This window comes from Metopolophium dirhodum, chromosome 1 (genome assembly GCF_019925205.1).
Source record: "Metopolophium dirhodum isolate CAU chromosome 1, ASM1992520v1, whole genome shotgun sequence".
Lineage (NCBI taxonomy): Eukaryota > Metazoa > Arthropoda > Insecta > Hemiptera > Aphididae > Metopolophium > Metopolophium dirhodum.
Genome location: NC_083560.1, coordinates 130,618,776 through 130,644,629, shown reverse-complemented (window position 1 = coordinate 130,644,629; position 25,854 = coordinate 130,618,776). Strand labels below are relative to the sequence as shown.

General features: G+C 38.1%; 5 protein-coding genes across 5 annotated transcripts; 3 read left to right on the top strand and 2 right to left on the bottom strand.

Moving 5' to 3' along the window:
* Positions 1-753: 753 nt before the first annotated feature.
* Positions 754-7,664, bottom strand: LOC132936463 (uncharacterized). Its single transcript, XM_061003198.1, has 2 exons — positions 7,369-7,664; positions 754-1,447 (listed from the first exon to the last, which is right to left on the bottom strand). Exon 2 carries the CDS (start codon positions 1,445-1,447, stop codon positions 839-841), a length of 609 nt encoding a protein of 202 aa, XP_060859181.1. The 5' UTR covers positions 7,369-7,664; the 3' UTR covers positions 754-838.
* A 5,414-nt stretch (positions 7,665-13,078) lies between these two features.
* On the top strand, positions 13,079-13,710 carry LOC132953761 (uncharacterized). Its single transcript, XM_061026113.1, has 3 exons — positions 13,079-13,172; positions 13,303-13,482; positions 13,556-13,710. Exons 1-3 carry the CDS (start codon positions 13,079-13,081, stop codon positions 13,708-13,710), a joined length of 429 nt encoding a protein of 142 aa, XP_060882096.1.
* Positions 13,711-14,638: 928 nt separating this feature from the next.
* LOC132953759 (uncharacterized) lies at positions 14,639-17,136 on the top strand. Its single transcript, XM_061026112.1, has 9 exons — positions 14,639-14,647; positions 15,118-15,361; positions 15,422-15,550; positions 15,640-15,854; positions 15,930-16,130; positions 16,206-16,305; positions 16,377-16,645; positions 16,733-16,898; positions 17,024-17,136. Exons 1-9 carry the CDS (start codon positions 14,639-14,641, stop codon positions 17,134-17,136), a joined length of 1,446 nt encoding a protein of 481 aa, XP_060882095.1.
* A 725-nt stretch (positions 17,137-17,861) lies between these two features.
* On the bottom strand, positions 17,862-19,479 carry LOC132953758 (uncharacterized). Its single transcript, XM_061026111.1, has 2 exons — positions 17,994-19,479; positions 17,862-17,915 (listed from the first exon to the last, which is right to left on the bottom strand). The coding sequence occupies exon 1, from the start codon at positions 19,477-19,479 to the stop codon at positions 17,995-17,997; it is 1,485 nt and encodes a 494-aa protein (XP_060882094.1). The 3' UTR covers positions 17,862-17,915; position 17,994.
* Positions 19,480-20,006: 527 nt separating this feature from the next.
* Positions 20,007-22,694, top strand: LOC132953757 (uncharacterized). Its single transcript, XM_061026110.1, has 4 exons — positions 20,007-20,977; positions 21,573-21,773; positions 22,113-22,251; positions 22,536-22,694. Exons 1-4 carry the CDS (start codon positions 20,007-20,009, stop codon positions 22,692-22,694), a joined length of 1,470 nt encoding a protein of 489 aa, XP_060882093.1.
* Positions 22,695-25,854: the final 3,160 nt, after the last annotated feature.

Sequence of the window (25,854 nt, the reverse complement as noted above, 5' to 3'; positions counted from 1 at the left end):
AGATATAACCCACCACCGAAATGCGATGGCGTGTTCCTTTTAAATTCATTAGCCAACTTAACGACGTTGGCAACGCCGCCAGTCAGTGCTCCAAGTGCCGATAAACCAGCGAAAATCGGAATAAGTGGTAACACCCCGCCCTTTTTTGGAATTGTTATAATCCTTGGAACTTTAGTTTTTCTTTTTTTTTTTTAATGTTTTTCGTGCGACGGTTAGACATTTTTTACTTAATTTCATCAGGTTTTTTTCATCGATATTTTTCTTTATAGCGTTTTTAGCTGCTTTGATGGCTGCTTTAAACCCACATCCAGCCTCGATTTTACGTTTTGCTTTCATGGCGGTTGTCACGCCCCAAGCTACAGCTTTCTCTTTTAAATTTGAATCTTTAGCCTTATACTTATCCCAGGCTCGCTGCTCTAATATATTATCGGCTTTGTTACGATCTGCGAAAGAATTACTATTTTCATATGCAATGTCGTGCTCTCTCACAAGCAGAATCCAGAAGGTTTATACCGTTGTCACCATGTAGGTGTTGGAACAGTTAGGGCAAACTTAATAACACAATAACGACACACGCTTTTTCTGTGAAGCACCTTTTATTCAGAGTTCGAATCACAATTTGTTACAATTAATAATCGCGCGTGGGTTCGTCGACGACGGTTCGGCTTAAGCTGTTTTCCGTCGCCACCGCCGTTGGCCGGGCCGGCGGCCGTGCCACAGGCGGCGGCCAGACCGGTTGTCGGTCGCGATCTCGCGGACGTCGATAGAGACGCCGCGGTCGTTGCGATAACGACCGCGACATACTCCCCCCCGAGTCCGCGAGACGCGACCGAGCAACCTAGTCCACGGGGAGGATGACTGGGTCCCCGGGCGTCACCTCCATGGCCTGGATCCACCGCTCCACCGCGGCCAGCTGCTGTTCCGGGGTGTCTGGCTGCTGGGCCAGCTGCTGCTCTGCTGGCGGCTCTGTTGGCGGGGGCACCACGGGCTGCTGGGCTTGCGGCTGTACCATGGGCCGCTCGTCGGTCTGGTCGGCTTGTGGCCGAACCGCTGGCCGCCTGAACCGGCCACGCCCATCCCGGACGTCGTGGCGCTGGTACGCCGTCGCTGTTCGGCGAGGTGGCACTCGTCCGGGCGGTCCTGCCCTAGGCCTGGCGGCTTCGGGCTGTGGGGTGTTCGCTCGAGTGGACCGGCGTCCCTCGGCGAAACCCCGCTCGAACAAGGCCCATGCAGTCGGGCTTGCTCGTATCCGGCCGAACGACGCGGTAGCCGCGCGTTCGGCCGACCAACCGCTCACCGTGTCCTCCGGACCATCGCCCGACAGCCTCCTGGCTTCCCGCAACAACTGCGCGGCCATTGCCCGGAGCTTTTCCACATGCGCGGCAATCATGCCGCGGGATGGCCGGTTGTTGCGGTTCGGTGGGGGGTTATTGGCGCGTTCTGCCATCTGAAACAAGGTATGATTAGTTAGTGTTCTCTGACGGTCCTACAGCTCGCTTCATCGCTGAGACATGTAACTTAGTAGGGTGTTTACCCTCCGTCAAGAACACTCCGGTCCCTAGTGGTTTACCCAACTTAACCGGACCTAACCATTTCGGGGCGAACCCCGCGTGAAAACGCTTCTCCGCACTTGATTGCGGATGCGCTTTGTAATATACCCAATCCCCTACTGACAGATTGTCTTTTCCCGGGGATTCTGGGGCTATATGGGTACTGGGGCTTTTGGGGCTGGACCCCACCGGGTAACCCCTCTCTCCCACCGGAGCATCATCCGGTTCCACCGGAGGATCTTCGATTTCTACCGAAGGGTTCCGATCTGCTCCGGACACCTCCGGACCACCTTTGCCGTCGTCCGGCGACTCTTCAGCCAACTCGAGCTGCCAGTCTCCGGGGGCCTTGATCTCCCGACCAAACATCATTTTGGCCGGCGACTGTCCAGTGTTTCGGTTTTCTCTGTTTCTTACAGAGAACAACACGTGTGGCAGGTAGACATCCCACAGATGATGAGGCTTATCAACGAGTAAGGTCCGCAACCCTTTCTTCAACTCTTGATTTCGCCTTTCTACCGGGTTGGCACGTGGGTGGTATATTGGGGTCGTCCATCCTTCCACTCCCCACCTCTTGAGTGCGTCTCCCATTGCCTTGGACACGAACTGCGGGCCATTATCTGACAATAATGCCCTCGGGTATCCGAACCGTGGGAACAACTCCCGTTCGAATGTATCTACAATCGATTTGGTCGTCGCCTTTCCTAAGGGGTACGCCTCTACCCAGCGACTGTAACAATCAGTTACCACCAAAATCGTTGTCTTACCCCGCTGCGTTCGTGGGTATGGACCCATAAGATCGATACTCAGCACCTCCCAAGGTTGCCGTGGGACTCTGGTGCATATCTGATCTTCTGGTTTGCGATTCAGTGGTTTTACCCGTGCACAGACGTCACACGCCCGCACGTAATTACGCACTGCTTCACGCATACCGGCCCAAAAGAAACGACTCTTTATACTTCGGTACGTTTCTTTCCACCCTGGGTGATTCGCTGCCTCATGGTCGTGAAACCTTTGTAGCAAAACCTGGGCCTTGTCTACCGGGACGACCACCCCCTCTTCTCCAAGCGCGATGGATCGAGGGTGGCGGTGCAACACCTTGTCCCGGATGACGTACAACTTCCGAAGCCGACCGAACCTTGCACCGTCTCCAGAGAGTTTGGCAACTAACTCCCGTATGTTCGGGTCGTTTTGTTGCCACTCTCGGACAGCTTGCAATGTGACGTTTCCGTCACTCCTCTTCGGCTGGATCGCTCCACACTGGGTGACACCCACACCGGATCCTCCGGACATGCCGGACAGATCACCGAAGACTCCGGAAGTTTCTCCGGACACTCCGGGCCGAATCACTGGGGGATCGTGGATATTGTTCTCCAACGATTCTTCGTCCACTGTGTTCGGTCCCACCGGACAACGGGATAGCGCGTCGGCTGCTTCATTTTCTACTCCGGGCACGTGCCGGATTTCAAAATCGAAAGCCCCGAGTTGTAGCGCCCATCGCGTTAGTTTGCTGTTGGTACAGCGAGCTTGCTGTAACCATCGGAGTGCCGCGTTATCTGTAAATAACGTAAACTTACCAGACTCAAGATACGGCCTGAACCTGTCAACCGCCCAAACTATGGCTAGACATTCACGTTCAACTGCCGAGTATCTTCCCTGTGCTGGATTTAGTTTTTTACTGGCGTAGGAAATGATTTTCCTGTCACCACTCTCCCCCCGCTGGAAGAGCACGGCACCAACTCCGACTTCGCTCGCGTCGGTCTGTAGGTTGAATGGCTTACCCGGAAGAGGAGGGCAGAGCCGTGGTGCGGACACCAAAGACTCCTTCAACTTCCGGAACGCCTCTTGCTCAATTTCTGACCAACGCCATTTGGTCCCTTTGGCCAACAGACTCGTGAGTGGTGCTGTGATCTCGGCGTAGTGCGGCACGAACTGACTGTACCAACCACAAACGCCTAACACCCGCAACACGTCTTTAGTCTTCTTTGGAACCGGTAATTCTTGAATCGTCGTCAGTTTTTCCGGCTCCCTGTCTATTCCTTCACCGTCCACGACGTGACCTAGGAATTTGATCTGTGTCACCCCGAATGTACATTTTTTCGGCTGGCACGTCAGACCGTAAGACTGGAGTCGCTCCAAGACTCTCTGCAAGTGGTTTAGATGTTGATCGGGACCCTCGGAGTATACCACGATATCATCTAAATAAACCAACACAAATTTACCAACTAACCCACGGAAGACTTCGTTTACCAAGCGGCAGAAAGTGGCGGGGGCGTTTTTAAGTCCAAAAGGCATTACTCTGAACTGGAATAATCCTCTTTGGGTCCTAAACGCCGTGAGTGGACGTGTCTCTGGTGAGAGACCCACCTGCCAGTATCCTGATTTCAAATCCATGGTGCTGTAAATCTTCGCTCCACCCATTCCTCGGACCATGTCATGGAGATCCGGCATCGGGTGAGCGTCCGACTCCGTCTGCATGTTCAGACGGCGATAGTCAACGCAAAATCTACGTGAACCATCCTTTTTCTTCACGAGTACCACCGGTGCAGCCCATGGAGATATGCTCGGTTCGACAAAACCCTGTTCCTCCATGTCTCGCACCATCTCGGCAATCACCTAGTTTTTCTCTCGGGAGTACCCGTAAGCGTTTAGAGCCACCGGATTTGGATCCTTGAGACGGATCTGGTGCTCTATCACCCGAGTTCTGCCTACCTCTCCGGAGAATACCTCCGGATATTGGCATAGGACTTCTTTGACCCGCATACCGTACTCTCCTTCGGGTAAACCTGCGGTTGTTAAGTCCACTCCTACGGTGACCGGAGTTACTGGATTTCTCCAACTCACGGAAACACGTCTTTCTTTCCCCAGGTGGATTATGCAACCGCTATAGTCCCAAGCGACTTGTTGCTCCACGAGGAAATCATGGCCCAGGAAGACATCTCCAATTAGGTTGTCTAGCACTGCGGCCCTAAAGCTTACCTCCAGATCCACTATCCGGGCCCGAAATTCGGAAAACTCCGTAATTTCTCGGGTCCGACCGTCCGCCATCCGGACAATCTCCAGTTCTTCGGTAAAACTCCGGCCAAACTTCTTTGCCACCCACGGTTTGACGTATGTCCTCGCCGCTTGGGAGTCCAGTAGCGCTACTACTGCCCCGAGTGCAAACTCTAGTTCAATGGCCGGTAACGGAACATCCGTTACTTTCGTTTTCCCCGTTGACACCGTTGCAATGGCTGGAGACTCTAACACTCCGGTCCGCAGATCCGAAAAGCGTTTTCTCAACTCAAACTTTGAGTCCGTATCCGAGTCTCTCCTCTTGCACTTTTCCCGTGGATCAGGAATAAACTCCTCGGAAAAATCTTCGGATGTGACCGGACAAATTAACAACTGCTTTGTTAACTCATCTTGTTCCGCATCACCTGAAATACTGTCCGCGACATTTTTATTGGAAAAATTACTCACCTCGGTGAAATTTTCACTTTTGTCCGGAACATTTTCGATCCTTAATGATTTTCCCGACCTGTTGTCCAGCTGGTCGGAACCCGTATCCATCACCGAACCATTTACCCGGTCCATTGTCACGAACTGTGGTTCCTTTGTCGGAACGTCGCTTTCAATGGGTTTTCTCGGGTGGATTCGGCGATTTCTCCGGTGTTTTCCTAGAGGCTCGACGGTTTTCACCGGACAACTCTTCACTCCGGAGGTTATCTTCGGGTGACCAAAGTTTTTCTCCGGAGGAATTCCGTTCGTACCGGATTTCTCCGGTTCAGAACCCTTCTGACCCGATTTCTTCGGGTCCTTTCCCGAGTCTCCGGTCCGTAACGCTCCGAAGTTCCGTTTCTTCGGGTCAGTTCTTGTAATTTGTGGTTCCTGTACCGGAACGTTACTCACTGCCCGACTTGAACTCCGTTGCTTACCTCTCTTCGGACGACTCGTACTTTTCCCGCCGGTTACTTCCTGGCCGGCCGGGACCCGGCGGTCCCGCCGGTCGTTTTGGCGTTTCCCGACTCCGACTTTCTTTTTGGACATGCAGCTTGCCAGTGGTCATGACTACCACATACCCTGCACCCTGCTCCCGAAGATTGTCTTTGCTTCGGATTCGGCACTTGGGATTTCTCAGCACTCTCAGCTTTTCGTTTATCCAACCATTTTAACTTTGGTGGTACGCTGGTGCTCACTCCCGCCTTATCCGACATTACGGCCTTGCTACCATCCAGTACATGGGCAAGCGCTCGTAATTCGCTGAACGATTTCAGTCGCTGTATACGTGCATGAATTCTAAATTCATCACGCATGAGCCCAATCACTGTCATCACCACCGCTTCTTCTGTCAGACCAAGGTTTAACCTCCGATACAACTGGTACTTATGTAGGACGTACTCCCCCAGTGTTTCGGTCTTGGTCTGAGCGGTGCTCAACAATTCTGATTGCAGACTCGACTGCAACTCGTCCCCGTTGAACTTCTCCAATAGTTCAGACCTGAACTCTTGCCATGGTAAGTCCAACGCTCTCATGGTTCCCCACCATGTTCCTGCCTGTGCCTTAAGCTGAGGGGCCAAAACGGTCACCCATCTAGCCTTGTGGATACCAGTTTCTTCAAGTATTGCCTCGGCCTGGAGCAAAAACCGCACCGGGTCTTCCTCCCTCTTACCGGCAAACTCTGGTATCGACGCACGGGCCATATTCAACTCATTTTGAGGAATGAGCAGGCTATCCGGAAAATGCACGCGTTTTTCACCGGAAAAACTATTCCGTAACGCTTCCTCACGACTTCTACCGGACCCTTCACCGAACACTCCGGACAGATTACCGAAGACTCCGGACGTTTCACCGGACACTCCGGACCGGTTACCGGAAACTCCGGAAACACTCCGATTTCTCGGGTTTTCCCCGGTCAATCTGCTCCGTATGTTCGCCCATCGGCTCTCAAAACTCACACTTTGAGTTTTGACCGGAAGATTTTGACTTTTGTCCGGGCAAATCTGATTTGCCCCGGACATATCGCTGGTTGATGGTTGTTGGGAATTTCCACGGCATGAGCAACTTGCTTGCTCCACCCGTTCGGTCGACCTAAGCTTTTCTTCGGCTAACTCCCGCTCCAAGCGTTCCACGCTCTCGCTGAGAGTAGCGATTGTCAGTTGCTGCTTGTCGACCGTTGCTTCCAACCCCTCCAGTCTATCTAACATCTGCTCCATGAAGTGGTTTATCAAATTCTTATCAGAGTCGACCTCATCCTCCCCACTCAGAGCCTCCGATGTTTTCCCTTCCGGTACCTGGGCTGACGTCTCGTCAGTTTCCCCAAACCGTACTGATCCTGGATCCATATTTTCCTTAGCCCTAATATACTCTTCTAATGCTAAGAGTTTATCGGCCTTGGACCCCCCGGTCTCAATACCACGTTTCAATAATTCCCTGTTAATATCGACAATATTTAACTCACTAATGCGTTTAACACCCATTGTGGAGATTAAATCTAATTGCTATTATCTATACTAAATTAAATTACGAAATTACGTAATGGATACGAAATTACGTAACTCGGGCTATCGCTGGTAGAGATATGTACTTTCCAATCTATAAATAGCCTAAACCAAGTTTAGCACTGTAGGGATTACGCTAAATTATGCAAACTTTGCTACAATTTACCACCTTAGATTGGACAAGCCCTTAATATTTTATTTATAATAAAAAAAAAATCAGAATAAAAAATATTAGGAACCGGTATGATCAGGACACCTATAAATTGTAGGTTCTTTTAACCCGATATGTGCTAATTTACTTTAATTTACGTAAAATTATTTTTATTAAAATTAGCACTTACCTTACTCCTTACTCGACTGCGCCAATGTAGGTGTTGGAACAGTTAGGGCAAACTTAATAACACAATAACGACACACGCTTTTTCTGTGAAGCACCTTTTATTCAGAGTTCGAATCACAATTTGTTACAATTAATAATCGCGCGTGGGTTCGTCGACGACGGTTCGGCTTAAGCTGTTTTCCGTCGCCACCGCCGTTGGCCGGGCCGGCGGCCGTGCCACAGGCGGCGGCCAGACCGGTTGTCGGTCGCGATCTCGCGGACGTCGATAGAGACGCCGCGGTCGTTGCGATAACGACCGCGACAACCATGAGCTATCCGTTTTTTTAAATTTGTACCAGGATCACAATATTGATAACCTAGAGAGAGAGAAATGTTATAATTATTACTAATATAATATACGCATATTATGATCTCACCAGGCACGTGAAGCTCTAACGGTAATATGTTTATAAGCGTGTTGATAGGACCAGCGCCTTTATTGTTGTTCCTTCTTCGAGCGATGGACATCGTGTACTGATCAAGTTCGCTGTATTACAGAGATATTTATTTAAAAATGAAATTCCTTAAACAGGATATACAACTCACAGTTGAAAACGTGGACCCGCCTACTTCGTATAAAAAACAAAGACATGGGGCGATTCTACCTAATACGATAAGATCACTTATCGTGGGTCCTTCAGGTTGTGGGAAAACTAATTTAATATACACATTATTAACACACATAAACAGTATTCGATTTCACAACGTTTATATATATTCAAAAATATTGGATCAAACAAAGTATAAATTATTGAGTGATATTTTATCAGACATTGCTGGAATACAATTATTTACGTTCTACGAAAACGATCAAGTTATTGAACCTGAAAAAGCTTTACCAAACTCTGTGTTTATTTTCGATGATATTATAACTGAAAATCAAAACATTGCAAGAACTTACTTTTCCAGAGGTCGGCATAATTTAATAGATGTTTTCTATTTAGCTCAGAGTTATTCAAAAGTACCTAAGCAACTTTTGCTTGACAACGCTAACTTTATTGTACTGTTTAAGCTAGATGAGACAAATTTAAAACATGTTTACATAGAACATTGCTCTGGTGATATGTCATATCCAGAGTTTAAAGATTTTTGTACTTCATGCTGGCGTAAAGGGATATTTGAGTTTATCGTCATAAACAAAGACTGTGAACGCGACAATGGGCGATATCGTCACGGATTCGATACGTTCGTTGTTATATAAACTAATGTTTTTTATAAAAACACTTCATTCGAAAATATGCCGTCTAACAATGAAGTACTCGGAGAATTGATTAAAGCCAATGAAAATATTAAACGCAAGAATACTGCATTAAAACACTTTTCAGAGGGTTGGACCTAGCTGAGAGCCCTGAGGGCACCCTCTCTTCAGCTTCTTCTCATGTTTCCTACCTTCCAGCATCAGTTGCGCCCATCTAATGGGGATGTATGACTCAGTCATTCGTAACGTTCTTTGTGAAGTGCCAATTCTTTTAAGTTGTTTCAACAATGGGGTCCAGCTAACGTTATCAAACGCCCCCGTTATGTCGAGAAATGTACCCATGACGTGCCTGCTCTTCGACTCGTGGGTCCATCGGTACATCGTTTTAATGGCCGTAATGGTCGATTTTCCTTGAACGAAGCCGTGCTGCTCTCCTATGTTGTTCAAGTTTGTCTCCGTTTCCATGTCCCTAATAATGAAGGTCTCTAATGCCTTACCAAGGACCGGTAGCAGGCTTATTGGTCAATAGGCTCCGGTGGTTGCCGGGTCTTTGTCCCCGCCTTTAGGGATGACTATCACATTCGCTCTTCGCCAACCAATGGGGAAGTAGCTTTCCTTTAGCGCTTTGCTGTATAGCCCCGTTAGTGATGTCCCTATTACCGGCCATGCCTTCCTTATTATCTTGGCGTTCATGCCGTCCAGTCCGGGTGCTTTTTTTGGTTTGATACGCCATATCGACGCCTTGACCTCGGAGAGGGAGGGGGTTTCGACTCGTTCATCTAACGGCCCGAGGAATTCAACGCTTTCGTCGTCCATCTCGTCTGGGGCATTCAGTAGCAGTTCAGCCGTATCCTCAATTGTTTCGGTATAGGAGCTATCCGACCTCCGTAGATTGCCTTGCACGGTATTTGAGGGGGCACCCTTTCTCTTGGCCCACCTGAAGGCCTTGCCCCAGGGGTTCGTGTTGAGGTCTCCTGCCAGGGCTCTCCATGCAGCCATTTTCGATTTCCTAATTTCCGAGAGGTACCTGTTTCGGTGTCCCCTATACACCTCAGGCTCGCCGGTTCTTTGGCCAAGTCTCCGGGATCTTTCCAGCGTTTTCTTAAGTTCAGTTAGCCTAGGGGACCACCATATTTGCCTGCCTTTGTTCTGGTTACGCGGCTTGGTGCGCGGGATGCTTATGTCCGCGGCGGACTTTAGGAGTGTTACTAGTCCGTTCGCATGGCTATCAATCGTCCGTTCATCGACGTTTCCAACGTGCATCGTTAGGTAGGCTAGCATTTTATTCCAATCTGCCATACTCGTATTGTACCTTGTGGGACCAGGTTCTGGGCGCGTCCTTGCTATCGCAACTTTGTAGCTTATCACCCGATGGTCGCTATCTGTTTCGTCAGTGACCGTCCAGTCAATCACTTGGCCCATCATGCTGCTCGTGACGAGGGTGACATCGATGTTGGATGTACCCATGCCAGGTTAGTCGTAGGTATTGATCGTACCTCTTCTGTTCACCGTGTGAAGCAGGTAATCTTCCACCAGGTCTTCGACCTGGCGCCCCCTTTCGTTACTCTCGGAGAAGTGCCAAAGAGTTGAGTGGCCGTTAACATGGGCCCCGACTATAGTTCTGGCTTCCATATCGAGGATTGGCCGTAGTTGCTCAATGAACACGTTAGTGGCCAGGGAGTACTTAAAGTAGGAAGATACAACTATCATTTTATGTTCGTTTAGCCCCAAACTGACCGCGACTGTATAGTCCGTTTTGTACTGTTTGAAACTGAGGGCCTGCATCTCGCTGTTCATTATGATGATGGCGGCTCCTGCCTTTTTGCCCGAGTGGATTTGCCGGAAGGTTTCAAATCCAACAACCTTTCCGTGTGCTATCACCGGTTCCTGTAGCAACACTATATCCGTCTTGTTAGCTCTACAGACCTCAGCTAACTGGTGGCTTGCAATCCTAAGCCGATTGAGGTTGTGCTGTATTATACGGATTGGCTCAGTCATTGCTGGCCAAAGTCCGTGCGCCTCAGGAGGCTTCTACCCGAGTAGCATTTTCTGGGTTAAACGTCGGTTTTTAAAAACTGAGTTCTAATATCAGTGCTAACACTGTTGATCAATATTCATGGGAAACCCAGATGAGCCAGATATGGTTCACAGAACATTTTTATGCACGGATACTGATCAAATTATTTGTCATAGATTTAGTGTCGGTTTAATAGACACTGAACCGTGCACATATTGTTCTGTTAAACTTAACATTAACTGAACCGTTTACAGTGTTCACACAAAGTTTTTCTACACCGTGTTTAAAAACGTTATATGAACTATAGACTTTATATCTTTATCGGTTATTATTATATACAATAACAACTAATATATATATATATAACAATAATATAAATGACGGTAGATATTTATAAATACGAAGCGGCTTTTAATATAATTATTAGTTATATATATACATATACAATATAATATCTATATTTATAATTTGTATAATATTTTATTATTGTTTGACAACGCGTCGCGCGGGTATGTCACGTGATCTGCCGGTTTCGAGCGCTGTTGTCGACGATACGGTTGCTTACAGCTTTTATTTCATTTCATAAATATGAAAACAATTGTTGTGTCGAACTGTCGAAAGCCGACCTTGTGAGCTGTGATTTTTATAGTATTCGTAAATAAAAATCTTATAGGTACTCTAATACTTTTATACCTTAATATTTTAAAATTGTTAATTGCTAATTATTGATATAGACGTTTTTTTCAATTTCCAAGTAGTTGCGGTGTATATTATTAATATTATTAATATAAGACTCTTTCTAACTTAAGGACTCATAGTGATTTTGTGGCATGTATTGATACAGAGTTTCATTGCGGTGAAACTGTTGTTTCAAAAATACCTGAGTTTGATATTATAAATAGTACTCCATTTGATTATATGCACAGTGTTTGCATTGGAGTTATGAAAAAAATGTTGCTGTTTTGAACTGGAGGTGTGAAACGACACCACTTAGCTCTTCCAAAAAATTTGTTATTTGTTTTAGATACAAAATTAAACAGTTTAGGACAGTATTTACCTCATGAATTTCAAAGATCTCCAAACGAGAATAGTAGAAAACACCCAATTCATGATGCATCTCGTCTTAAGGCCACAGAACTGAGGCAAATTTTACTTTATACTGGCATGGTTATTTTTCATGATGTAATTAGTAAAGAAGTTTATAATCATTTTTTGGAACTTTGTGTTGCTATAAGAATTCTTTCTATTGATAATATATCTGATGAGTACAATGAATTTTCTAAAAAATTAATTTATCACTTTGTTGCTTCATTTGCCCATATTTATGGAAAGTGTTACATGTCCCATAATATTTATACATTACTTCATTTATCTGATGATGTCAAGAAATTTGGGTCCTTAAATAAATTTTCGGCATTTCCTTTTGAAAGCTATATGCAACCATTAAAAAAAAAAATTAAAAGTGGTGTAAAACCGTTACAGCAGCTGGTACGACGCTATACTGAAGAAAAAATACTTTGGGATAGTCGAACATCAAAAACTGAAAATTATAATGTGCCTTTTAACTTTCAATGTAAAAATAAAAATCGTCCATTTACTGATAATAGTTGTGAACCCCAATTTACAGGTTGGAAAATGAAAAATTTTGTTTTAAAATTAAATAAAGCTGACAGTTGTATAAAAACTAAAAACGGAGATATTGTACTGATAGAAAATATTGTTACCTCCAAACTGAATAGTGATGATATATTAATAATTGGACGGAAGTTTAATAAGTTAACAAACTTTTTTAATAATCCTTGTTCTTCACGTTTATTAGATATAGAAAGTGCATCTAATCTTAGTCATCTTCAGTCTTGGAAGTTAAGTGATATTAAAGAAAAAATGATGTGTCTTCCATTGACTAATATTAATGTTTTTGTAATTTTGCCTTTACTGCATTTACAATAAATTAACACCTATATTTTATATTTAAAAATTAAATATTTATTATTATGTATATATAAAATTAGAAATGTTGTAAATAATATAGTTACTAATTTATTTTCGTATAGTTAATTTATTCTATAATGTATTATATTGAAAATGGTTTTTGTTATCCTTAAAATCCTTATGTTGAGATTGTTCAGTGTTGTATACCTATGCAAAGGATACTATAGAATAATAGTTGGGTAAATATTTTTAGATAGTGTTAAAATATGTATATAGATTTTGAACTTTGTAGTAAAATTAATAACAATCAATTTATTATCAGTTCATAAATGATACTTATTTAAAATAAATATATTTCATTTGTTTATATTTTGTATCAAAGTATTGTGGTTTCTTAGGACTTGGTATGTTGTTGTTTTTACTAAGACAAATGAGGTCCAACATGTTCCAAACACATGGTTAGTAAATAAGACGATTTGTTGGTTCCCATACCTCCAAAAAGATCAAAAAGAAATATATTTCTCTATGTCACAAGTTGCTAATATGATATCGAAACATACGGCCCCCAATTCCAAAGATGGTGCAAATTATAAAGTGAAATCAGTTGCAGGACCGTTTGGTAATAAAAATTAACTATATTTTTCTAATAAATATGTCTTAATAATGTTACTAATATATTAGAATAAATTAGTGATGAATTTATATATGTATATATATATATATGTACTTAAATACTCGCTAATTTTTAGAAAAAGAAAGTCAAGCAAAAAAATTATCCAAAGCTTGGTCAGAACCAGATACGTCAGATGATGGTAGTTATATATCTCCAATAAGATCATCTCCTAAAAAAAGGAAAATAATACCAAAATGTAATCGCCAACTTGAAAAAGAATTTCTGGAACCACCTAAACCACCTACCACACCTATATGTAATATTAATAAATTGTATAACTTAGAAATATATGTATTTAAAAATATTTGTAACTTTTCTCAATGTGATAGCAACTAGATCTAGTACACATTTTGGTTCTGTTTTGTCAGAGACAAATGATATACTACAAGGCATGAACTCCAGCTCAATCGATGAATATAAAGAAAATAATATGAATAGTATGTATGTAGTCTTGTACTATGATGACTATTTAGTTATTTGTTGATAATAACAAAATCAATTTTACTTATTAATTTATAAAATATTTTAAACTAATTAGTTTTTTATTGTTACCTATTATATAAATATAGACAGTTTGTAATGAATCCCACTATGAATTCTGGAGTCTTACCAATGGACCCATTTATCTGTTTTTTATTTTTTTTCTCATCATTGTTGAATGTATTAATTAATCTCTCATCAACAAGATATTTGATAAAGAAATAGAAAATGAAAAAATACGACTATCTTGACCGCCTATTAATCTTTGGATACAAGTGTGTAGTGTATATTGGTAATATATACTACGTATACCTTCTAATATCATGTAGTTGATTATTAACTATAATACTATTTTAAACAATTTGTAAATAATATTACATTTTTTTTTATGTGATTTTCATTTCATCTAGTTAATACTTAATAAGTTTCATGTTCAGGGTGTGATTAATCAAATGAATACTCAATATTGAGAATGGGTAGAAAATAAAAAAAAATTTAAAAAATTATTACATTGGCCCCCGAATGGTTGGAACAAAAATTGAGTTGAATAGGTACTTATTAGTTATTAGGTACCTAATTATTATCTATGACTACCAATAACAATTAAGCACACTTTTAAACATATTATTTTTTAAATATTAAATATATTAAGTTCCTATACTGAAACTATTATACATTTTTTACCATTTCTGAAACTGTGGAAGGTATTGAATATAGTTAATGATAAGTATAGGTAGATAGTAGGTATGATAGTACACTTTTGTCTTTCCCAAAAACCAAATGTAAAAACATTACTATAATAAATCATGGTTACCTGTAGTTACTAATTCATAAACATTTCAGTTAATATAAAAAAATGTGTCCGTCAAAGCATAATAACGACTGTCCGCCAATATATTAACAATATTTCCTCTCACCAAAATGTTTATCCAATGAACCCAGTACTATATCATATTAATTGAATATTATAATTGATATATGAATGAATACATACATTTAGAAATTAGGATGTATTTCTGATTTCTTAATACTAAAAAAAATAATATTCTAGGTAAGTACCTATCTAATAAGTAGTAAAACATCATTAAAAAAATATACAGATATATAAACTGCATTATTGTTTACATTTACACTATATAAAATACCCCATATCCGCGACAAGAATACCAGCAATTACCTATATGAGAAAAAGTCAGAAAGTTTTCTTAGTAAAATACTTAAATACATATTCAAACTTTAAAATATTTGTATAGTATTTTATATCTTTTTTCTTAACAGTATTTCAATATTTGCTAGGTAATTAAATACTTTTTGAGTATTTTTACAACACTGTAGAGAGTTATCTTCATACAAATATTAATGTAACATAATATAAAAATATAAAATTAATTTTTTGGTTGTGTACTATTAGGGTCGAACTTCAAAACGATGGGTAGTTGTTATATCCAAAGAAAGTAAAGACTTTAGTGTTGTACCTATTAATTGGCTTAAACTAGATTTTAATCTTGAAGATTTGTATGGATCTAATATTTCATTAGTTAATTATTGCCAATGGCCACCCTTCAAAGTGACAAGTGTTGAACTAATGAAGGCTGATGATCCAGATGATACATGGAAATCATTCAAAGTAAAAATTTTGGATGGTAAAATATATGGTAATAAATGTTTATTAATCTTAATCACTCATTTCTAATATTTAATTACTTCTTTTTTAGTGAATTTTAAAGTGGCATGGCACAAACAAGTGGAAATTGAGTTCTCAGTTACAGAAAGTGAACAAGAAGCTCCCAAGAAAAAAAAGATACGTCTGCTAAGCTCATCTTCAGATGAAAGTCAAGTTGAAGGTATTTTGTTTTTATTTGATAGCAATGATTCTTAGTTATTACTTTTATAAGTACCAAATATTTTTAATGCCTATTTTGGTCTTCTACAGAAAGTTCTTTCTCTATAATGCCTGTAAACAGTAGAAAACATATCGAAAGCGAATATTATGAACCTAGACAGTATACTGAGTTGCAAGGAAACAAAGTACCAGATACATATTATAAACAACAAATATCAGTTCTGCCAGCTGATCAAAATCCTACCACATCTGCTCCCGGCTCAATTGATGATGATGAGTTTTCATCAAACAAAAACATAGATCTAGTACTTAAAATACATACTTGTTATTTTAACTTCTATTGCTCATTAATATATTACCATTTGTTTTATTTTTAACAGTTGATTTCTACATCACAAACCCCAAATTGTTCTGAAACACAATTTGAGCGCAGAAACTACACAGAGTTGCAAGTAAACAATGTTCCAGTACCAGCTATATATGATCAACAAATATCCATTTTACCGGCTGTTCAAAATCCTACCCCGTCTACTTCTGGTTCAATTGATAATCAATTTTCCTCAAACAGGAACATAGATCAGGTACTTAAAATACTTGTTATTTTAATTTCTATTGCATAAACACAATATTACTACCTATTATCTTATTTTTAACAGCTAATGTATCCACTACCAACCACAAATTTCTCTACAACACTTTATAAACCCTATATTGCTACAAATTCATATAATTCATTACAGAGTGATCGTGTTTTTGGTAAAAATAATATTATAATTTATTTTTTTATTTTTTATTTGACAATTATTTTTCTTGTTTTTATTGGCTAGATAACAATATAAGTATAGATCAATCACTTTCTGAAACACTGATAAAGATTCAAAAGGAACTAGTAGCTAATACTTTTATGTTGAATCGTTTGTTGTCGAAAGTTGAAGTATTAGAATCCAATTCTAAAAATAATAATATAGGGTACTCTTCAAAAACTAATCAATACATTGATTCTGATTTTTTATCACTATTTCCAATGAAGACAAAAGAAGAATTTTTATCTATTGAAGATAAAATTGTTCATGACCTTGATTTTGTTTCAAAACTGGTATTTGCTTTGCTGATGAACTATTCTTGATACATTTATCAGATTAAACTCATGTTTTTGGTATCTAAAATTATATTATCATTTTAGGAATCATTTATTAGAAGTATTGGTGGGTGTGGAACAAAAAATAATATAACAAGAGTATTACAAAAGATATTTATTGATGAATTCGCTGTTATAGCCACTTTGACTGGTCGTGGGAAGAATATATCTGTTGCTTTAGGCAGTTCCGAAATTATTAAGCTAGTTAAAAGTAACTGAGTTTGCATCATATACTTAGATAATTCAACACTCATATATTATAATTATTATTTTCTGTCATGAATCATGATCATGCATAATCTAGCTTTTGATTTATGTGGATATTATTGTTAACAGGGATAATTAAAGCAAATTCAAACAATGTATTGACAGATTCTGAATATGAAACAGTAGTAGCAAATTGGTTAAGACACGGAAATACTCGATTGGGTATATCAAATAATAAATAATGAATATCTTTGCATACAATAATTCATATTCAACCTTTTTCTGTACATATATAGGTATATTCTATGTATATAAATATGACTTAAATTCTTATTACATTTATTCATTTTATGTATTATTTTGACTTGAGTATTTGTTTTAAACTATTCCTGTTACTTATTTATCTAACAATGTTTTATTTATTTGTTTGGTTTTAGGATTGTTATACAAAAAAAAGGAAAGATATATCAGCTGTATCATCAAAATATTTCAAACAATTATTAAAAGCTGAACAACAAAAATTTGAAAAGTGTAGCCAAAGAGTAAATTCTATTAATATGAAGATAGTACCAACTGTAAGTAGTTTTAATGTAACAGGTTGTGTTTAAAATGTTACACCATGGTTACAAACATCAGTTGATATTATAACTCCTGTTGCTGAATGTTTTAAAACATTAGATCAACCAATTGCTTCAAATTATTGCATCCCTTATGTTGATAACTAGGGCTCGGATGTTGTTGCACTAAAAATGTTATAAAATTGATTGCATTATTGCTGTGAAAAAAACCCAAAATTGCACTTAAAAATTGCAATAAAAAAATATTTTGTACCAAAAAAATTTAAAAAATATATTAAAAAATTATTTTATGAAATGGATTAAGTCATTTTATTAAGTAATATTAAAAAGTTTTATTAGGTAGGTTTTAAACGAGTAGATAATAAAAAGATTCAAATTCAAACTCTCGTCAGTTGTCATTAAAAATCTGGTAAATTGTCCGGTCTTCTTATTTTTTCAGAGACCTATAAATAATTTTATCAAAATTTAAAACTTTTTATTTAAACTATTTTTATTTTTTTTTAAAAAAAACTTTACCTTACCTTAAAAATTATTGCACTGTACTATAAACGACTTCTTCAGGTTCTCAAATTCGAAAGACCTTCGATTAGAAGACAACAAATTCTTGTAGATTGAAAAACTGCGCTCGACGTCGACCGAGGTTATTGGTGCATATTTAAAATAAATGAAGTCTTGAATAGATAATTCTTCTGGTAATCCTTCTATTACAGTTGTTTCATCGATCAATATATTAGATATTTGTTGAATAAATTCAAAACCTTTATTTTTCGCCAGGACGTTTTTAAACTTTTCATTAATTAACATGCCGGTGTTTCCTGATACTGAATTTAATTTTTCACTAACATTTCTGACTATTTCAATGCTTGTTGCTAATGGAAGTCCTTGATTTTCCAATTTTTCTATTGTGTCAGGTAAATATCCAAAGTTTGTATGAATATATACTAAATCCGTTTCCAACGACGGATTATTCAATATTTTTTGAGCTTCTTTAATTGAAATAGCATCGTTTTGATTGAGCTCTAGTACGATATTTTTTATTTCTTGAAAATAGGTACAGTAATAAGAGGCAGCTCTTAGCCATGTACCCCAACGAGTAATAATAGGCTCAGGAGGTAATGGTACATTCGGGGCTCTATTTTTAAAAAAAAATACACGAGCCGGGCATTTCAAAAATATTTGTTTTACCTTAGAAATTAATTTGTCAACTTTGGTAAATCGTCCTCTTATTTCTTCAGCAACTCTATGTACACCATGTGCTAGGCATGTAACATGGACCATTTTAGAATAAAGCGCGCCAATTGTTTTTCCTGCTTTGACCATGTACGGTGCCGCATCACTAAGGAATAACAATACATCATCATGGCGTATACCATCAGGCCAAAGAAGAAACATGGATTGATCAAAGACTTTTGTGATTGTCGAATAATTTGTCTTCTCGAGCATTTCTGAGTTTAAAAGATAAACTTGACCAGGTTTGTTGACTTCCAATGTACCTATAATGACGTTGGCTATGTATCTACCTTGAACGTCGGTTGTTTCATCCACTGAAACCCATATTTTGTGTCCGACAATATTAGATCTGATTTTGTTCATAGTTTCTACATAAATATCATTCACGTAATTTTTACGCAAAGTGCTTTCATCGGGAATTTCTTTGTTGGTATATTTTTCCATAAACAAACAGAAATCCTTGTTGTTAACTTTATTTAAAGGAATATTTGCAGATAACAATGCCTTGCAAAGATCTTTCGAAAATGTACATTTTTTTGAGTATAACGTTACTTGTTGCTGTATTTTTGAGGTTGTTGCGTTTTGATGACGATTTACGGAACGGGTGTGTTTATCGGTTTTTAAGTGTTGTGTAACTATGTATCTTCTTTCAGCAGATACTCGAGTTTCACATAACTTGCAAAATAAAACTGAACCGTCACTCGAAAATATGTTTTCCCCAAACTCATCGACATATTTGTTTAATACGTTCTTCATCGATGGCTTACTTTTCGGCATTTTGACGAACAAATTAGAAAAAAAAATACAAAATAGTGTGTACTGTGCGGTGTTAGCGAAATACAGTGCGATACTGAACTATTATAAATTGAAACATGCATTTGTCCCAACATTTTATCATTGTATAACAGTCAAGTCGTTATTCTTATCTTGTTATTGACTGCAAGCCTAAAAATACTTCCCGTAGTCATGTTATAGCGTAAGACCGCGCTATCTACTAATTAAATGGTTTTTCCAGTTACCGCCGACGACGACGGTCAAATAAGCCGTCACGAGTCACAACCAACAAAGCCCGACATAACCATAGATTAAACCTGTATAATCTAACAAAAAAAAGTGAAAACACAAAAAAATACATAAAATTGTATTGAAAATGACGACAATCAACAAAATTGCAATAAAATTGAAAAAATATCAAAAATTGCAAAAAGTTGCACTTAAATTTTTTATATATTAATTGGTACTCGTTTGAAACAAATTTATAACCTACTTAGCAACGAATCCGAACATTAGAAAAAAAGTTGCAAATGCAACAACATCCGAGCCCTATTGATAACCATAATAAATTCCAAGTAACTAATAACACACCTTTATCAATAGAAAATAATACAACACAAAATTTAAGTTTAAGTGATAAATTACGATCATTTATTGTAAAATATAAAGTATCACATAATTGTTGTAATAGTTTACTTAAAATATTACGAAGTGAAGGCCTAGAAGTCCCGAAAGATGTGAGGACATTGATGAAAACACCTAAAAATCATGAAATTGTTGCGGTTTCTGGTGGCTCGTATGTACATTTAGGTATTAAAAATATGCTACTACCTTTTTTAAGCAAGCATAATGCACAAGTATATATCACACCTCACATTTTAAAAATAGGCATAAATATTGATGGACTTCCCATAGCCAAAAGTTCCAAGACCCAACTGTGGCCCATATTGATTTCAGTTATTAATTTTAAAGAATTACGAAATCATGTGATTCCTATAGGCATTTTTCATGGGTTTCAGAAACCCCATTCGATTGAAGAATTCCTTAATCCATTTATTATTGATTTACTAGAGATTATAGATAATGGTTTAACCGTAAATGATACATTATTTACCTTGGAAATATCTAATATATCCTGTGATGCTCCGGCAAAGGCCTTTTTACTTAATGTCAAAAGTCATAATGCTTATTTTGGATGTACATCTTGCACTGAAGAAGGGACATACCTTGAGCACCGTATGACATACCCTGGTTTAGATGCACCATTGAGGACCAATGAGACTTTTAGAAATAAGACTGATGATGATTATCACAAAGGTGACAGTCCATTGATACGCCTACCAATTAATATAGTAGAAATTGTTGTATTAGATTACATGCACAATGTATGTCTGGGTGTCGTTAAACGGTTAATAGAAATGTGGGTTAAAGGCAATAAACAAGTGCGATTAGAAAAGATGAAAAAAGAAAAGATAAACTTTGAATTAAATAATTTAAAACAGTATGTACCAGCTGAGCTTTGTCGCCTACCAAGACCATTGGACGATATTGAATATTATAAAGCGACAGAACTAAGGACATTTTTGTTATATTCTGGTCTGATAGTCTTAAAAAGCAACTTAAAAAAAACAATTTTATTTTCATTTTTTGTTATTAGTATATGCAATTAAAATTTTAACGTGTGCTGATACTTGTTGTACATATAATGATTTAGCATTCCAATTTCTTAAAGAATTTGTCAGGAATTATTCAGTTCTGTATGGCTCTCATTTAATAACGTATAATGTACATAGTTTAATTCACTTACCAATGTTTGTACTCATACATGGTCCATTAGATAATTTTAGCTGTTTTCAATATGAAAATTACTTAGGTGACATAAAGAAATCAATAAAATCCATCAAATACCCTCTACAGGAAATCTTTAATAGAATAATAGAAAAACAAAACATATTATATGGCAAACTTCCTCCTCAATTATTTTCTCAGAGCCCTGCTTTATACAATGAAATAAGACATAACATTTTTTCTCAACTTATTAAAAGTACCGACATACTTTATGAAAAATTGGTTTTACCATTTTCTAATATCTTAAGAAATATTCTTAAAGAAGAAGATAAGAATATTATGTTAAATGATGGTTCAATTGTATCTGTCCATCATATTGTTCAACCCTATAAAAAACCTGTTAAATTGCTTGTCAAACAGTTCCTTAACTATTCTGAATCAACTACTGTTCCACTATCTTCATTTAAAATTGGTGTTCATATAATTAACACTACTCAGATGTCTGAAATGTATGTTCTGTATCAGTTTAGTCTAAGTCGTAGTACAATATTTCGATTTTTAATGAATTATAAACCGATTCGTTTCTACCGGAGTAGTGCATATTGCGTTCGCCCGGCACTTACCCGTGTAATCCTGCACCAAGCTACCGTTTTCTGGACAACTTGACCTAATACCCGATACAATTCATACAATAAAATTACTAAAAATCCAATATAAAATATATATATTTATATGCCGACAAAGATATTTAATTGCATTCATAGTCATTTAAAAATTGTGGTTTTCTCCGTGTTCGTTGAGGTCTTGTTAGTCGTGTTTGTATATTAGTTATTTGTTCTTGGCTGCAGGAAGGTCCATCCGTTGTTGTACTGTTGTCTGTCCCCTCCGTTTTACACCTTCTACTCCGGATTGGTCTACTTTCATAAATCTGCTCTTGGCATCTCGAATCAATCGGGCTTCTGCTTATTTGCTCTTGGCTGCAGGAAGGTAAATCCGTCGTTGTACTATTGTCTACAGGGGGACATACTGCTTTACACCTTCTACTCCGGATTGGTCTACTTTCATAAATCTGCTCTTGGCATCTCGAATCAATCGGGCTTCTGCTTATTTGCTCTTGGCTGCAGGAAGGTAAATCCGTCGTTGTACTATTGTCTACAGGGGGGCATACTGCTTTACACCTTCTACTCCGGATTGGTCTACTTTCATAAATTCGAGGGCAGAGCGAAAAGTCTCTGCCGACAAATATTAGTTACACTGTTTATAAATGCTAGGAATCGTCGAATCGACTTAAGCTGGCAGGCGGCAGCGATTTGGAGGACTTGCTCCACGACCAACTAAGTCCTACAAATGTGTTAGCTAGACTAATTCTGATTATGCTATGGACAGAATCTCTCTTAGATTATGGGTACACGGTAGAGAGTAGAGACTAGAAGGTGGATCAAAGACACCGATGCAGGGTGTTGTTGTTGTCATAATGTCATCCCGTCCTTGCAGTGTTTGGAACGTTCACTAAAAAAATGAATTCGTTCACGTTCAATCCTTAAAAAAAGAACTCGTTCACGTTCACGTTCGTGTTTTTTTCAAAATAACGCGTTCACGTTCACGTTCTTTAAAAAAAATTGTGTGTTCAAAGGGTCGTTAATTTAATTCTTTTTTTTATGAATTGTTTGCCTGCAGTCAATATAAAAACTCATAAACATAATACATATACGACTCGACCCAAAAATACAATTTAGACTTTAGAGCATATACAATTTATAAAGTATCTGAAATAGGTATATTATATCAGATAAGGATTTCCTAGTGATACAATTAAGAAAATATTAGGGAACTGTGCCTAGAGAAAGGGAAAATATTATTATTATAATATATTTTATACATAATATACATAGAAAAATGTATTAAATGATAGATAAATTGAACGTCTTAAAAATCGATCAAATTCATTAAAAATATAAACGTCGTTCACATTCACGTTCTATTTGAAAAAAACGAGTGACGTTCGCTTATCGTTCACTAAATATGAACGTGAACGTATGAACGACGTTCTTTCCAAACACTGCGTCCTTGGCCATATTCGAAGTTTCGAGTGATTTATTGAAAAAGAATAATAAAAGCAGGCCCGGCTCAAAGGGTAAGCGACATAGGCCCACGCCTAGGTTGGCATTTTCAAAACACTGATAATATTATATTATAACTTATTAGGGGCGGCAAAATTTGATTTTGTCTAGTGCACTATTTCGATTTAGCCGGCCCTGAATTAAATTGTTGTTGTACATGGGTATTTCTTAACTATAGTAAAGTTTTGATTCGTCTCGATTCTTGGAATCGACGAAAGGCGTTGTTGACGCATACGGACATTTGATATTTCTAGTATGATAATTTCGTAATAAAAAGCAACACGACGGCATGGCGAGACTGCCGTTTACCTAATGCATATTTGTCCCATCTAACATTATCATGGTTTTGAAATATACCTATGGTATTTATAATAATTATTAATTTATAATATAGTAAATCGCAAAATTAATTCTGCACCCACCCATCACATAGTGGTCTTACTAACGCGTCCAGACGAAGCAGCTTTTAACCCTCAGCACGGCCGCACGCAAATACGCGTCCATACAATGCGGCATTTGAAAAAAAAGTTTGTCCGGATACTTAATAAATAATTTAAAAACTGAAAAAATAAGTATACTGATGCCGCGCATTTTTTCTGAAAATTCGTCCACAAACACGCGGCATAGGCGAGTGGCACAACCCGCACGGCTTTCCTTTGATGTACACCGCCTACTAGGCCGATCGAAAATTTTGACGCGCGGCATCAAAAAAAGTGACCACGCCGGGCGTATCTGAAAATACCAAAAATTTAAATTATATAGCTATAACTTCTTCCCCAACGTTTTCAGCACGTTTAACTACACAGGTACATCAAAACAAATACATTGAAAAAAAGGGTGTTCACTGTTCAGGCTATAACTTAAAAACTAATTATTTAACTTTTGCAATAGCCTTCTTAACTCGTTGTAATACATAGGTTTCCTAAATAAATGTTTAATTCGTGTGGGTGTTAAACTAGATAAATTGTTCCCAATAAATTATTATAACTATATATGCAAGTACATATATTATATTTGTAAATTGTCCCTTGTGGGGATGGGGGGTTTGGACCCCCTTAACCACCCCCCTACCACGAGCACGCCCATGATTTCTATCACCATCATAATTAGTATTCAAAATGACATACAATTACATGCACGTAAAATCGCCGAGTGTCTCATATGCAGCGAGCATAACCCTTCCTGGAAACAATATGACAGCGAGGATTTAAAAGAAAAACGGTCGTGAGTCGTATAGTGTTTCAACTTTGTGTCCCGTTGTCCCAGCAAGTTATACGCGACCCATTTTGTCAAGTTTTACAAGGCTCTTTGGTTTTTATTGGGCTATTAATCTCTTCTCCCTCTTACTGTTAATTTAAAACTTTTTGAAATTTATTTTATAAAAATAATCGTTTTTTTACAATATTTTTTTTTGTTCAATATTGTTGTACGATAATATCCAAAATATAAAAAAAGATAACACAACCTAACCTAACCGAAGAATATACGAATTTATACTTTTCAATTTTCTGTGGTATTTTTGGATTTTTCTTTTGACTTTAATTGCTGCAGTCTGCAGGTGGAAAATATAAAACTATTATTGTCAGTGTGTCACATTGTTCTCGGCAACGTTATTGTTCTAGGGTAAAAGGTACCTACATAATATAATACGTCGTCGCCTTATCAAGTACAATCCCACCCGCCGAAATCAATTGTCAAATGTGTGCGTGTTGCGCACTATAATATCTATTTATATTTTATAATATCCACAATGTCCACTAATATCCACAAAGTAAAATTATAAATACCTACCTATTATTTGTTATTAATATTTGTACACCAGTGTCGACTATAGTACACGACATTCATTCAGTGTAGTCAGTCAGTGGTCTAGTTGAAAGGAGCTGTCGCTACTATTACAAAACTGTTCATTTCGCACATTTAAATACTTGACCTAATTATCATATTATTATCATATTATTCTCAACAATTATAATTATATTATATTGTTTTATATATTTTATAAATATTTGGTTTTGGTGTTAATTATTTTTTTTTTGACAATGGAACATGAAGGATTTATGTACAGAAGTAACGGCTGTAAAAATGGAATCTCGTAAGTATTTATTAATAATAATTAATATTAGGTAATCTGTAGGTTTTTAAATAACATAAATAATTAAAACAATCAAAAAAATTCCTTCTGAAAACTCCTTCCTTCTAACCTAACCTAACCATCTGTTTTTAATTTGTCAGTTAATGTCTTAATGTTTGTAGATGACACTAAATTGCATTCAGTTTGTTAATAATCAGAATGATACAATTATTCTTCAAGAGATTTTAGATAGGTTGGAGTATATTAGATTCTTTTTTCCCTAGAGCTCTTACGTTATGTAAATGTAACCTAATTTGTAATGAGGTTGATTTTTTTTTTATTTGTCTCGTGATTGTATCAGAATGAAAGCTTTGTCATTATTTTCAAGTTAAAACC

Bases quoted from the DNA above. Each gene is read 5' to 3' on its own strand.
- LOC132936463 (XM_061003198.1), bottom strand. From the start codon at position 1,447: ATGGCAGAACGCGCCAATAACCCCCCACCGAACCGCAACAACCGGCCA.
- LOC132953759 (XM_061026112.1), top strand. The intron at 15,362-15,421 runs GTAATAAATGTT...CTTCTTTTTTAG, and splicing joins TTTGGATGGTAAAATATATG to TGAATTTTAAAGTGGCATGG. The intron at 15,551-15,639 runs GTATTTTGTTTT...GGTCTTCTACAG, and splicing joins AGATGAAAGTCAAGTTGAAG to AAAGTTCTTTCTCTATAATG.
- LOC132953757 (XM_061026110.1), top strand. From the start codon at position 20,007: ATGCAACAACATCCGAGCCCTATTGATAACCATAATAAATTCCAAGTA. The intron at 20,978-21,572 runs GTATGTACCAGC...TAATATCTTAAG, and splicing joins GAATTAAATAATTTAAAACA to AAATATTCTTAAAGAAGAAG. The intron at 21,774-22,112 runs GTATGTTCTGTA...TCTTGGCTGCAG, and splicing joins ACTACTCAGATGTCTGAAAT to GAAGGTCCATCCGTTGTTGT.
- LOC132953758 (XM_061026111.1), bottom strand. From the start codon at position 19,479: ATGCCGAAAAGTAAGCCATCGATGAAGAACGTATTAAACAAATATGTC.
- LOC132953761 (XM_061026113.1), top strand. From the start codon at position 13,079: ATGTCACAAGTTGCTAATATGATATCGAAACATACGGCCCCCAATTCC. The intron at 13,173-13,302 runs GTAATAAAAATT...GCTAATTTTTAG, and splicing joins ATCAGTTGCAGGACCGTTTG to AAAAAGAAAGTCAAGCAAAA. The intron at 13,483-13,555 runs GTAATATTAATA...TCAATGTGATAG, and splicing joins ACCACCTACCACACCTATAT to CAACTAGATCTAGTACACAT.